The 13,240-nt window shown below is 42.2% G+C and overlaps 1 protein-coding gene across 17 annotated transcripts in view; it reads right to left on the minus strand.

The window, feature by feature from the left end:
* Positions 1-13,240, minus strand: part of ATL2 (atlastin GTPase 2) — a 40,266-nt gene that overhangs the window by 15,864 nt on the left and 11,162 nt on the right. For 14 of the 17 annotated variants that reach the window (XR_014954099.1, XR_014954097.1, XR_014954101.1 and 11 more), the window contains one exon: positions 4,211-4,488. Coding sequence is in view for 14 of the 17 variants with exons in the window: in XM_085576176.1 (XP_085432302.1) it covers positions 4,211-4,488 (278 nt within the window). In the remaining 3 variants the exon portion in view is untranslated. Of the gene's footprint in view, positions 1-4,210; positions 4,489-6,402; positions 6,590-7,228; positions 13,107-13,240 lie in introns of those variants that run through there. The other 3 variants (XM_085576184.1, XM_085576183.1, XM_085576182.1) reach the window with 2 other exon arrangements.

Raw genomic sequence — 13,240 nt, forward strand, 5'->3', positions numbered from 1 at the left:
ACCAGTTCCACTCTCACAGTTGAGAAAACTCTGCTCAAACACAATAGTAGGTATTTCAACACAGGAACAGCTGCAGGAACCTCTGCAAGGGACAAAACACCTGATCTTAACTTAATCCTCTCCCATCCCCCTCACTAACAGCTGGCTAAGCCTTTGAGTCCCTGCACTAACAGAAGCCAATACCAGACTCCCAATGCCATCTTGCAGGAGCCACAGAGAATAGACAACAACCAGAAGATTTACAATCTATACTTGCCAGTTACAGATAGAAAAGGTCAGTTTAAGAGTTTGATAGATGCCAGTCAACCCATCCATATTAGAGTTGAGGAGCTATCTGAGAGGTGAGTACAGCTGGCAGCTAACATTCCTGGCTGATGGAATTGTAATGAGGTCTTCCAGGAGAGGCAACATAGAACAGCAGCTCACCCACAAGAATCCAACCATTATATGAGCACATCTAACCCAGAAATGTAGCTCATACACTGGCAAGTAAGGAGGATGATCAGGCACCCCAAGGAAGTTTCATCTGGATAGGTTTTTCTGTAGCCCCCTCATCAGTTGAACTGTTGTCTGCCTGCCACTCCTCTCATGGAGGATTTCAGTGTAAACAAAGCTTTCTTTCACAGGCTAGAACACAGCAAGCTGGCATAAGAGACATTTAATGAATTGCCTTGAACTACCCAGAGTAGATTACCAGCCAGGAAAGAGTCCAGTGAGAAGGTCAAAGTTGAGATTTCTCAATTCACTTCTGGGCTCTACCTTGCTGACTCCACACTGGCAGTTTTCAGATAAGGGCTCAAGACATTTCTTCACATTTCAGAACACAGCATAAGTACCCAGGGACTGTACAGAATAAAAATACTTGAAGCAACTAAGTGAAACTGCTTATTTCTAAAGGTGGATGGGGAAAAAAACCTGCACATTTTCTTCATGCCTAGCATCTTGCAGGCAATCCAGCAGTTCTGCACCAGCATTCTCCCAAATGCTAACAATGCACTACTCAACTCTGTACCTGGATCAGAAAAAGGTGAGGTAAGCATATAGAAATTCAGAAAATTAACACAGGTATGCAAGTAAAGAGTTCTACAGGTCTTTACAGGCAAGTTGTGTGGGTTTGGTTGTTTGTTTTTTTTTTCCCCTTCTGTTTATTTTGATAGGCACATACACCTCTACCAGAGACACTGCACACAACCTGAACAGCTTTTCCCTGTAGTTTTTTCTATCCCAGAAGATGCTTACACTTCTAGAGACCCCTCTAGAAATGAAAGCTCCAAGCCTGCTATGTGCTGCAGCACACTCCAGGATACAGTTTGACAATGCTGTATCATATCTCACAGGTATGTGTCAATGGACTGAAGCTTTTTAATTTTCAAAAAGAATCTGTTATTCAGTATGCTCCATTTTTCTTTCCTACAAGAACACTTTAGCCCATTTTGGTCCATACATTATTCCTATTTGTATTCCTCCTATTTGTAACAAATCTGATCAAAACTACACAGTTTGACAAGTCCCTCAATGGGCACTAGATATGACCTGATTTGATTTCACAAGTGATTCATATCACAGTAGACTGTAGTGTTTTAACAGGCTCATCTTCACCTGAAGTTGCTTAATCTTATGGATGATGTACTTCAGCCTGCCTCTGATGGACCTCTGCATCACTTTGAAACACTCCTAGTTTGTTACCTACATCTTTCCTTAGCTAAAGCTCAGCATTTTAAGTATCCATCCATCAAGCTGGCTTGAAAGAGATGGGAGGAGGTCAAAAAGGCTTCTACCTGCAATCAAGCTACAAGTTGCTCTACAATTTTATCTCAGTCACCTAAAGGGTAATTTCTTTAACTTTACTCCGCTCTAAGGAAAAGCCCAATGCAGCTTTATTTGCCTAGTGCATTAATACAGAGTACACCTTGAGGATTAATTCAAAATTACAAGGTGACACTCCTGTACAAGTAAACTTTTACATCTAAACCTACAGAACCTGCTGCACCCAACTCTTACTAAAGCTTAAGACCACAGGATCCTCACAGAAGCTTGCCGAGTACACAACTGCTGCTGCTCCATTTCAAAAGAGCAGTCATAACACTCAGGAACAGTGCTTGAAACGAGATGTCCACCTCCCTGAAGGCACTGATCAACCTCTGCCATGCTAAAATCCTACCTGTGACTTCAGCTGGCACCAGGGAGATTTTTACAGTGGCAACTTTCCACATGACCTCTGGAACTCAGTTTAAGACAAGAAAATGAGATTCTGAAGGTTTTATTGGCAAGTCTTTCATTATGCATGTTAATGTCCACATAAAAGGACACCTCAAAATTGCTTGACTGGCACATGAACTGAATGCAGTTGCTTTAGTACTCTGTGCAATATTTAGTTCACAGAAAATACAGACATGCAATTGAGCCTGATTAAAGATGGAGGGCTCAGACTAAGTACTATAGAACTATACCAAGATCTCTCCTCCAGTACTAAATTTGGATAAGCAGAGGATATCATTTGACTACATACAACTCAAGAGTGCTCCAAGGAGGAGGCGTTGCATTTTCCTCCATCACCCCCAGTTCCCATCAATCAGTTTGCAGCAGTTCTGACACTTGTCAAACTCCTTCCCTAAGCCAGTTTACGTCACTGAGCTGGCAGAAAAACAATTCAGCAAAGTGCAGTTTCTTCTGATGCATCGGTGAGTTGGATCAGTGCAACTACGGGTTTGCAAGCAATACATCTTCAGAATGGAAATACCTGGCCAGAAGCAGCACATGGAAAGCAAGACTGCTCTTGTAAAGAAACAGTTATTAGAGTAGATGGCCAAGTTTGGCCAAGCCAAGGTGATTTCACCTTCAGTTTAAGAGAAACAAATGCTATTTTGAAGGATATTTATAGAAAACTGAGAAAAGTGACTGCACAATAAAGGAAATAGATAGGCCTGATACAATTAGGCTGAAAAGGCATTTCAATCTGTTTTGCTATATGAATGTTTATTTCACAGTCTGAAAACTAAGAGTTTTGTTTAAAGCTTAGCCCTTCTGTTTTCAAAAGGAACTTGCACTACCTCTTATCCAGCCCAGCACCTTGCTCAGATCGTTGTACATAGGAGTTTGTGTTTTTCTTTGCTTGCAGGGACTGCTGGGGGTTTAATTGTTAGGATAATTTTGAACACAATCCATAATAAATAAAACCTTTTTCCTCCCTAGGTTAAAAGAGTCTCAAGAAGCCAGGAGTACCAGCTTGCTACTCGGTATTCCTCCTACCCTGAGACCCTATCCTCAGGGTCTTTCCTGGGGAGCTCTTGCAAAATGAGGGAGAAGAACTCAATAGCAGGCACCACTGGGACTGAGAGAAGGAAGTCTTCATTTGCCAACTATCAGCAACTTTTCTGCTGTACTCCCGTATTTCCTGTAACTGCAGAGTTCGTCTTGATTTTCCCTCAAGCCAGCTAGCACAAATTAGCTCCAAAGAACAGTGAACAAAAAACGAATCAGTTCTGGGTTTCTAAGAACTCCAAAAGGCAACAAAACACTGGCCTGTCAATATTCATAATGCAGACTAAAAGAAACAGCCCACAACCTGTGACAGGCACATGTGCATCCTTCACAGAAGACCCTATTCCACCATCTCCATATAAGCCAAGGGTTCAGAACAAGACAATGCTAGCCAAAAGTTACAAACTAAAAGAAGGAATTAAATTTTGGGCCAGGTTTTAATCAATCAATAACTTAAAAAGATTTTAGGAGTTCCTGGACTGCATTCAGAAACACATTCCAAACAGAAAAAAGGAAACCTTCTCCTTTTTGCCATACATCATATTTAAGCAGATTTAGCTATCTGGTAAGACTTTTATGTTTGCAACAATGGGCAACTGAGTGCTATAATACGATTTCAGAAGGTAAAGTCAAAGCAAGGCTCCCCCAAGTCACCAGCCCTTCCCCAAAGCTCAACTAGAAGGCCATCACACTTCACCATTCAAGTTCTTCTTGTGATCACTTACACTGGGACACCAATAAATTCCCTTGATAACTGCAAGATATGGTACACTGAAAAACTATCACTTAAATGGCCTTCTTCACAGTGTAGAAGCAGAGTAGCTGACTTCCTCTCCCCCAGTATCAGAAAATTTTGACCTGCTGTATTTATGCTCAATTTCACAAACACAAAGAAATTACTAAAATACCAAAGTACTTTTCTCCTGCAGGAAAAATCCAAACTACTCACCCTGTTATACATGTATCTAAGCATGAAGTCCAGCAGAAAAGATTTTCCTTTGCGGAAAGCTCCCGCTACAGACACAACTACTATGTTAAGATCTTTAATATGTTCCTGAAGCAAGATTTTTTCCAATGCTGATTCATCTAATTCAAAGTTATGGTCATCTTCATGAGCAAGGACAATCTGTATGGGGCGTGGCTTATCCAGTTCCACCTCATCATCCGAGTCCGGCAGGGCATCCGAGTCTGGCAGCGCATCGTCCTCTTCTTCTTCATAAAGCTTACCTGCAAATTGACAGGTGAGAACACATTAGTAAGTCACAGCTTCGGCCAAGAAACACTTTTATTGTGAAGCCTTGAGCTGGGCTTATATCTCCAGCAGTGAGGGTGGTGTTCTTGGGAATGCAAAGAGGTCAACAGCAGCTCCCTATCCATTTTCATCAGCTTTGTATCTAGCATGTATTTCAGATCTTCTCTCTTTCTGATATTCTTTATGTATTAAGGAATCACAAAAAAAAAAACCCAACCCCGATTTTCAGCTTCAAAGCCCCTTTTAAAGGCATTTTAAGTCAAGGGCCTTTTATCTGGAAGAAAAATGAATCATCTCAAACAAGCTCCAGAGGACCAAAAAAGGGCATTTTTATATCACCACCTTCTTGTTGTAAGGGTGTCAGGGGAAATGAATGTTTTCTGACAAAAGGTTTGTTTGTCAACAGGTACAAGCAAGACCATGGATCTAGTAGGGAAGCCCAGGAAAACAAACACCAGATAAATAAGCTCCTCTCTAATTCCAACACTGTTTCAAGTCTCAATATAGCACAGACTTTAGAACACCTAGTCCCTGTTTGCAAGACAATAAACTACTGAAAGTGTGCATGCCCTAACACTTCTAGGATAAGAGGACAAAAAAACCATTGAAGTAGTTTCTGGCTTTATATTCTTCTACAGTGCACTATTAAGCAAAATTTAGTAACAGCAAGTATCAACTCTTTCAAAACAGTTAAGAGACTTACCCTTTCAGGATAGAACAGCAGCTGGAAAAACTGTAACTCAGATTAAAGTTACTAATGAATGGCAAGGTAACACAGCCCTTCAGACACCCACTATACCAGTACCAATATCCTATATTCCTGACTTCTAGAATTCAGGAGTTAATTGGATTAGAGGCCTAAAAAAAACCCAAACTACCCTATCCAAGGTGAAGTCTCCTCTCTTTTTCAGGCACCACAACACTGAAGTTTGTCCCACAGTAGAAATCAACTCTACCATTCTTGACTCTACTTTTCCTGGAAAGCATCTGGAAAAGCTTCTCTTGTTTTGCTTACTGAATTGCCTCCCACTCCCAATTTACATTTTGCCATGTTCTATTGGAAGCCCATGTGCACAGACCTGACTAAGGCCACCTTCCTACCAGTTACTTATGTGGGATAATCACATCTGATTTTCAGTACACTGTCCTTGCAGTCATGTTCCCATTTCCATGGCAAGGCAGCAGCCACTCCAATCCCTCAATGTGCTGCTCACAGAGAGGTTTCCTGTGGAAGCAGCCCACTCCAAGTGTTCTCCTGCAGGATGGATCCATGAGGTACCACGGAACACACCGTTTTCATTCGTTCATGGAAGAGAACCTGTCAATGCTCACAGGACCTGCCAGACTTTGCATGCAAGATACCATCCTCAACAAAAGATTTATAAACAGGGCTCCAGTTTTGTGGATGTAATGAGACACTGCAGTTATTACCGTAAATTTGAAAAACTGGTAACACGGTGACCCTGAAGTTTCTCCAGCAATTTTCTCCTTATCCAGCTCTGACAACCCTTCATTTAATTGCAAAATGAGAGGATGTTTCCACTTCCATGCATCAAATCTTGTGCTGTTCCAAAGCTGAATGGCATTAAATCTTAAAAAAAATTGGTTTGAATATATTAGGCTTACATGGTACTTGGTTTGAACAGGAAGTGCTTAAATCCTAAGCAGCTAGAACTAAACTCCAACATTATCCAAGTGAGTATGCAAAACAGTCCCTAGCATCACCCTAACTCAAAGTGATTAAACACAGCAGGCCAAAACATTGATTATACCAGCAGGCCTGACAACTGGAAGGAGTAACTTTTAAAAGAAAACCCATCAACAGGACACCAAACCACACAAACTACATTGACACTGACTGGTCACCACTTCAGAGGAAAGTCTCTCACCTTTGGCCTAAAGCTTTTGTACTGCCAGACATTAAACAAGCCCTCTCCTCTTTTTTGAAAGAGTTTCTAAACAGGCTTTGCCCCATATAGACAGGATCCTTTGGAGGCCAGAAAACTTGGGAGGATAGCCCAGGTATGGAGGGATGAAGATCTTGACAGTCAGAAAGAAAGCTTCCAGCATCACAGCCTAGAAACATAAAGGGAACATTCTATTGATAAAAGTATCGAAGTCAGACAGTTCCAAGAAGAGGTGCCTGTGTTTCAGTAACACATTCACACTATGTTTCAAAGCCTCTGCTTCAAGGTATGTCCCTGGTAATAACTTGGTTACCTGGTACAGCCTCCTATTCTTTTATTTAAATACACACTGCATTTAAATACACAGCTGCAGTAAGGGATTGGGTCTGTAAACTAGGGCAGACAGAAAAACAGTTTGAAGCCATACCTGCAGCATCTCTTTGTTCACTTGGGGCCTGACATTAACCATCCTGTCCTACCTGGAAGTCATCAAAGCTTGTCAGACCTCAAAGACTCAAGGTGTAGCAGCATCCTTGTGCCAGTGCAGAGCACAGCCACACAAAACCTCTCAGGCCAAGGAGATTTCAGAACAAACAAGTGGAATGGTCCTTTATCATTAGTTATTTATAAACAAGCAGATTCTCCCTATCACAAGGAGATAGTACTATCAAGAGCTTACACAAAATATGCCCATTAAAAGCTTACATCTTGTTAACAGCATTCTGCACCACTGAAGCTCATTAGCTCAGAGGGAACACGAGAGAATATTCATCCTAGAGCCTGCTCAACTCCTATAGATTTCACTTACCAGCAGAAATTGCAAGTCAAGTCCAGAGCACCAAGTTGGGTTTGTTTGGTTGGTTTGTTGTTTTGTGGGTTGTTTTTTTTTGTTGGTTTTTTTTTTTTTCCATTGACTAACCAGCTAAATATATCTAAGTTCCCAACCTACCTACAGAAAAGACCATCATGGCCATCAGTCAAGCACTTTAGAGGGTGGAGACCTGCAGTGCTGACAGCTGTGAAAGCAACTTGATCCATGCAGAAGAGCTGGTTTGATCATTTTGTGCTTGAGTGGCAGAGAACACCCCTCCTTTCAAGATTTTGAACTAGTTGGCAATTACCAGGACAGACACTGCACAGGTCAAGCATGTTAACAATAGAACAAGTGTTACTGCTTGTCCCAGCAGCATAATCAGCATATGCCACCCTGTCAGGTGTCCTAGGCCTTTTTTGATCCTTTATCCTGCCTTCTGGCTGCTCACCCTGTCACTCTGGCTGTCTCAGGCAGCACTTAGGGAGTCCTTCTACAAGGCTTCAGTCTCATGGTCACATTACACTTTAAATTATACTTCCAAGCCTCTGAAAACAAAGGTCAGGACAAGAAGCACCCCCCCTTCACAGTCCAGTTTTCTGCAAAAGTGCTGCAGAAGTTCTTCAAGTAGCTCATAAAATAAACATGCTGACAGCAAGGTCTGGTCAACTCAGGCCAGAAGTTTATGCAATTCAGAACTCAAAGCCCTGTCCCTTGGCTGTCCCCCATTCCTCACCTGCTCCAGCACAGTCACAGTGTACTACTTAAAACTCAGAATTTAATCTGATTTGTTCTAAATCCCACAGACTGCTCTAGGTTCTTGCAATAGTCCAGAGCCAGCAAATCAAGTATAAAAGAGAGGAGTACTAACTTTAGAAGAGGTGGCATTTACAGAATGGCCACTTCTACTTCCTAGCCCCCTGGACAGTACTTTGCAAAGTTCATGGCAGCATCCCGTTGTAGGTCTCTATAACAATACATTTCAGTACTGCTACAGAGGCAACCAAAACAACAGACTTTTGATGGTTTGGGAGTTTTGTTTGTTTTTTATAGCATATTTTAACACTTTACTAAGCCCAGTTTGGTCCCAGTAATGGAGTTACCAACCCAATACATTCACACAGGGACTGGTTGTTTCAGAGGAATGTTCCATGTTCTGCACACACAACAGAGAGGCAATGCTGCCTCCTGCCACAGGATTAAAGACTGATAGATTCACCCAACTCACTCCTGGGGTTGATCCTTATGTTGTTGGAAATTCCCATGTGTACAGAAGATCTGTCAAACCATAAGGTACTAGAACTTGTAGCACAGTGCTGCAGGCCCAAGAAGCCACAGATGTATACTTCTTTTGTCAAGATGCTCACCTGACCTTTGATGTTTCTACAGTACTGAACACACTCCAGACTAAGGTCATATGTGCTGCTCTGTCTGGAGCTGATGCAAAAAGATCATCAACTGGACTTGCCCCTGAAGTCTGCCATCCATTCACACCTATTACTGTGGCTGTTCACTAACCAGTCCCTACATCATTTTGGCTTCTTCCAACCTGAATTATTCCATTAGAACCTGTGGGCTAAGGCACGGTTCTGACTGACACGATCACTTCCTAACCCAGGTCAAACAGGCTGGGGACACACAAGAGAAGCAACACTGTGCAGCAAGACACAGAAGCAGACAGATTTGAATGGGAGCAAATATAGCCAAGGGAAGATACTACCACTCAGTTTCCTCATAAACTCCTCACTGCACTCAGTAATAACTACAGCAGGGCTGCTATTTATTCTCACCATCTTAAGTACCCAGAACAAGCACCATTTGTTGAAATACTAAGCCAGATTTTGAGAACAGTAGCTTTTTGTATATGCAGACAGTATTTCAACTGAACAAACCCCACTAAATAACCCATTTCTTAAAGCATGAAGTAAAATGAAAAGCCAATTCCTGCTTCCCCTACGTACACAGCCAGCAGCTGATGACCTACTTGTCCTGCAGTGTAAGAATACGAGAGTGAAAACACTCAGACACCTGCACACTACAAAAATAAGACAGCCTGCTTTAAATGCGAGTTCTTCCCTTTAAGCACATTGACAGAAAATACAGTTACCTTTAAGTTTCAACCTAAATACAGCTTGAACTCTTTGAACATATTATCCACATCCTTTCATTAAAAATAAGAAAAAGTACATACTAATTGCTAAACTCAGTTTCAGATATAGTAAATGTTTTTGATCAACAGGCACTGACTCACAATCAGTAACTGCTTCTGTGGACAGTGAGTTGAACACAATTGCCCACAAATGTAGCAGAACATAAAATATTTTAAATCCCATTTACTTTTTCGTTTTAAGTCACTTTCATTAGTGTAGCTGTCCCTCATCAATATTTCCATTTGCTCTAGGAGTTTAAAGAGTATAAAGCCATAAATCTTCTAGCTGGTAGTCTTACCATCCTGTTTGCACAGAAACCTGCACTTTGCTAGAAGTCAACGTCAAATCAAGACCTCCAGCATCCCTAGACACTTCAGGTTCCAGCATCCCTGAACTCTTTTTCCTGGTGCTCTACAGCACCACACATTTGCCTCCATACAACAGCAGTTCAAGTCCCCTGCTCACATTTCAATACAGATGCTCGACAGGCTCCCCCACCATCGCCTGAACACTGAAAAGCAAACTGAAGTGAGCTACACTAAGCTCAAGCCATCTCACTTGAAATTTTGTTCAACCTCCACGCGCTGAGGGAGTTCATAGCTTGAATCAAAAGCTTAAAATAATTTATCATGAGGAAACTGCTGCACTGCACTTCAACGTAAGGCATTCTCTCAGTACTTCATGTAGGAAATTTTCCTCGCACAGAAGGGAGACAAAGTGCTTAAACATTTCTTGTTTTGGTGTAGTGAATGAAGGAAAGCGTAAAGTGAGTTCCAGAGCACAGAAAGAAAATACGTTAACCTTCGGATCTTATTTAGACACATCTTCTGGGGGGGAAAAAAAAATCCCTAGATTTAAGCCACAAAATTGTCCTCCCCTTTTTCCAGCAGTCCTACTCCATGCAATAAACACACGAAACTATGGGGCTGCCACAGACCTTGATGCATCGCTGCTTTCCTATTGCTGACTAGTAAACAGTGCCAAGTAGCTCATTTTAAGGCCAGAAATAATTAAATGTTTCGAATATTTCAGCTATAAATAGGACTGGTGAGCTAAGTTCCAAAGACTTGTTTGGACATCCAATAATACCAAGAGAGGAGTAGGGGCAGGGTACAGGGTGAAATATGCATTTAACTCTGTGTGTTCCTTCAGGGCAATGGGATGTTAAAGGGACACATCTAGAACTGTTACATAAACTGTGAGCTGAAGAGAAGCACCTGAAGCTACAATTCTGTCAGGAAAGAGGAAAAAGATGATATTCTCATGACCTAGATACCTCTGAAGCACCACAACTAATCAAACAATAGGCTTGTCTACTCCTAAGTGCTTTAAATTGCTTCTCTGCTGAATGGTCGGCATGCATGCAGGAGCAGACAGCTCTCCCCTATATACAATACTGATAAGCTGGCATTTTGTGTTCTCCCTTTAGGAGGACAAAAAAGCAAGAGGGAAACTTCACATAATGAGAATATGTAGCAAAAAATGTCAACCCTCAAATTCGGCTCTTCTCAACCAATACAAGAAAGAGAATGTCAATAAGCAAAGACTAAGACGGGAGCAGTGCAAACCCAGTAAGTTGAACAAAAAATTAAATGACTGCTTTTTAGAAAGCACATTATGAACTCGGTAAGAAAGATGTTTCTCCATAGCTACAAGAAAAATCGTGCAGGGTAAGGATAGCGGCAAAGCATGCTTCTCATCCTTCTTCCCCTCTGCCCAAAAATCACAGCTATTAATAGCACACTCACTGAAGGACCTAACAGGATCTCTACCCACAGTAAGATTCACCAGTACTTTTCCAACCCCCTCAAAGAAAGCTGTATTAAAACACTAAGGGCAGATTAAAGCATTAAAAGGTCTCTTGCTCACTTTTTCTCCCCTTTCTTACCCATCAGGCAGGCTCTTAAGGATGGGAATGGGAATACTCCAGATCTGACAGTGCCCTAGTTCACCATGAACTCTGGAAATGGCAAGTGACAGTTCCTCATGAACACTGAAAACTAAGTGGATCCTTGCAGGCCATGCACATTTAAACCAGACTTCTGCTTGTATTCCAGGCAGACTTCTGCTTGTATTCCAGGCAGACTTCTGCTTGTACTGCAGAGTGATTTTATTTAAGGTTGCTCACTCAAGGAGTCAGTATTTTCTAACAGGTTTAGGCCATAACTGTGTTTTATGCACCTTGTATGCGTCCTCCTGCCAAGAGCCAGTAATTTAAACGATGAGCAGCTAACCTAAATTGGTATTTTGAGTGAGAATAGGGAGAAAAGAATGAAGTGAGAGATGCCAACTGCAATTACCTCATGTTTGGTCTTTCGATTGCCAGTCAGAGGTGGTTTAGTTACTGTGGTGCATCAGCACCACGGCCACAGAGGAGCTCAGCAGAATGCACAGCGAGCACTTCCTTTGGCTCTAGAGAAGGTATGCCAAAGGGTCATATTTCCTACTCATTTCCAGCATAAACAAATTGTCACTCACAAACACCAATGTAAGGAAACAGTACACCAAAGAGGCTCAAACCTTTCATTTTTGCTTTCAGCAAGCTGAATGGCAGCAGCAGTGTGGCCAGCAGGATGAGGGTGGCAATCAACCTCCTGCACTCAGCACTGGTGAGGCCACAGCTCAACTGCTGGGTGCAGCTTTGAGCCCCTCACTGCAAGGAAGACCCTGAGGTGCTGGGGAAGGGTCTGCAGCACAGCTCTGATCAGGAGCAGCTGAGGGAACTGGGGGAGTTTAGCCTGGAGAGAAGGAGGCTCGGGGTTACCTTAGCAGTCCCTACAACTCCCTTGAAGGAGGCTATAGTGAGGTGGGGGGTGGTCTCTTCTCCCAGGTAACAAGTGACAAGATGAGAAGAAATGGCCTCAAATGGTGCCAAGGAAGGTTTAGGTTGGATATTAGGAAACAGTTCTTCATGGGAAGGGTGGTCAGGCATTGGAACAGGCCAGCCCAGAAAGTGGTAGAATCACCACCAAACCTGGAAGTGTTCAAAAAACAAGTGGATGTGGCACTTGGGGACACGCTGTTAGTGGTGAATACGGCAGCACCAAGATAACAGCTGGACTCTGATCTTACAGATATTTTCCAACCTTAACAATTCAATGCAGCTTCCAACTAAAAGTGCTTTCAGCCCAACCTCAGTTCATACTCAGATTTCCACCTCTCAGTTCTTGCAGCTAAGAGAGCCTTCTAGCCCGTTTTTCCAGCACTGAACTCCAGAATTCTACATTTCATTTCAAAGAATAAAGAACAGTACAGAGTGTAGGTTTCTTTAAAAAACTGTCTTCTCTAGATCGCACAGTTTGCAAAACTGATACAGTAACTACCTGGAGACAACTCTGTGAAGTATTTCAGCTTCTTCTCCTTCTCCCTTCTTAATTCTTCTTAACTTGGTAGGGTCACTGACACCCACCAGATGAAATGCAAGCGTAACAGAGGAAACACAACATGCGTCAACACAACACCAAGATCAACAATGGGAATCAAAACGGGAAAAAAAGTTACACAGAAGGCACGGTTAAAGAGAATTGAAGCAAAAAAAAAAAAAAAATTAAAAATCACATTTTGCAGGTCTTCACTTTATTTTTACTGGAAGAAGCTACAACAAAAATAGTTTTTATCAGGGTTCCTGCTGCTAGGCATGTAGAGAAACAGGCCTGGGCTGCCATACCCCTTTCCTGCAATTAACCCATAATAACTGATACAGTACCTAAGTCCATACACTTCAAAGCCCCACACCTACCGTCACAACTCCTGAGTCTCTGCCAGGCATCATTGCTGCTGCTACACACAAATCCCTTGTTAAGGCAATAGCTCAAAGTGTTTTAATTCTGCCAACAGGACAGTGCCAGTAACTGCCTCC

Source organism: Lonchura striata, chromosome 3 (assembly GCF_050655825.1).
Source record: "Lonchura striata isolate lonStrDom1 chromosome 3, ASM5065582v1, whole genome shotgun sequence".
In the NCBI taxonomy this organism is placed as follows: domain Eukaryota; kingdom Metazoa; phylum Chordata; class Aves; order Passeriformes; family Estrildidae; genus Lonchura; species Lonchura striata.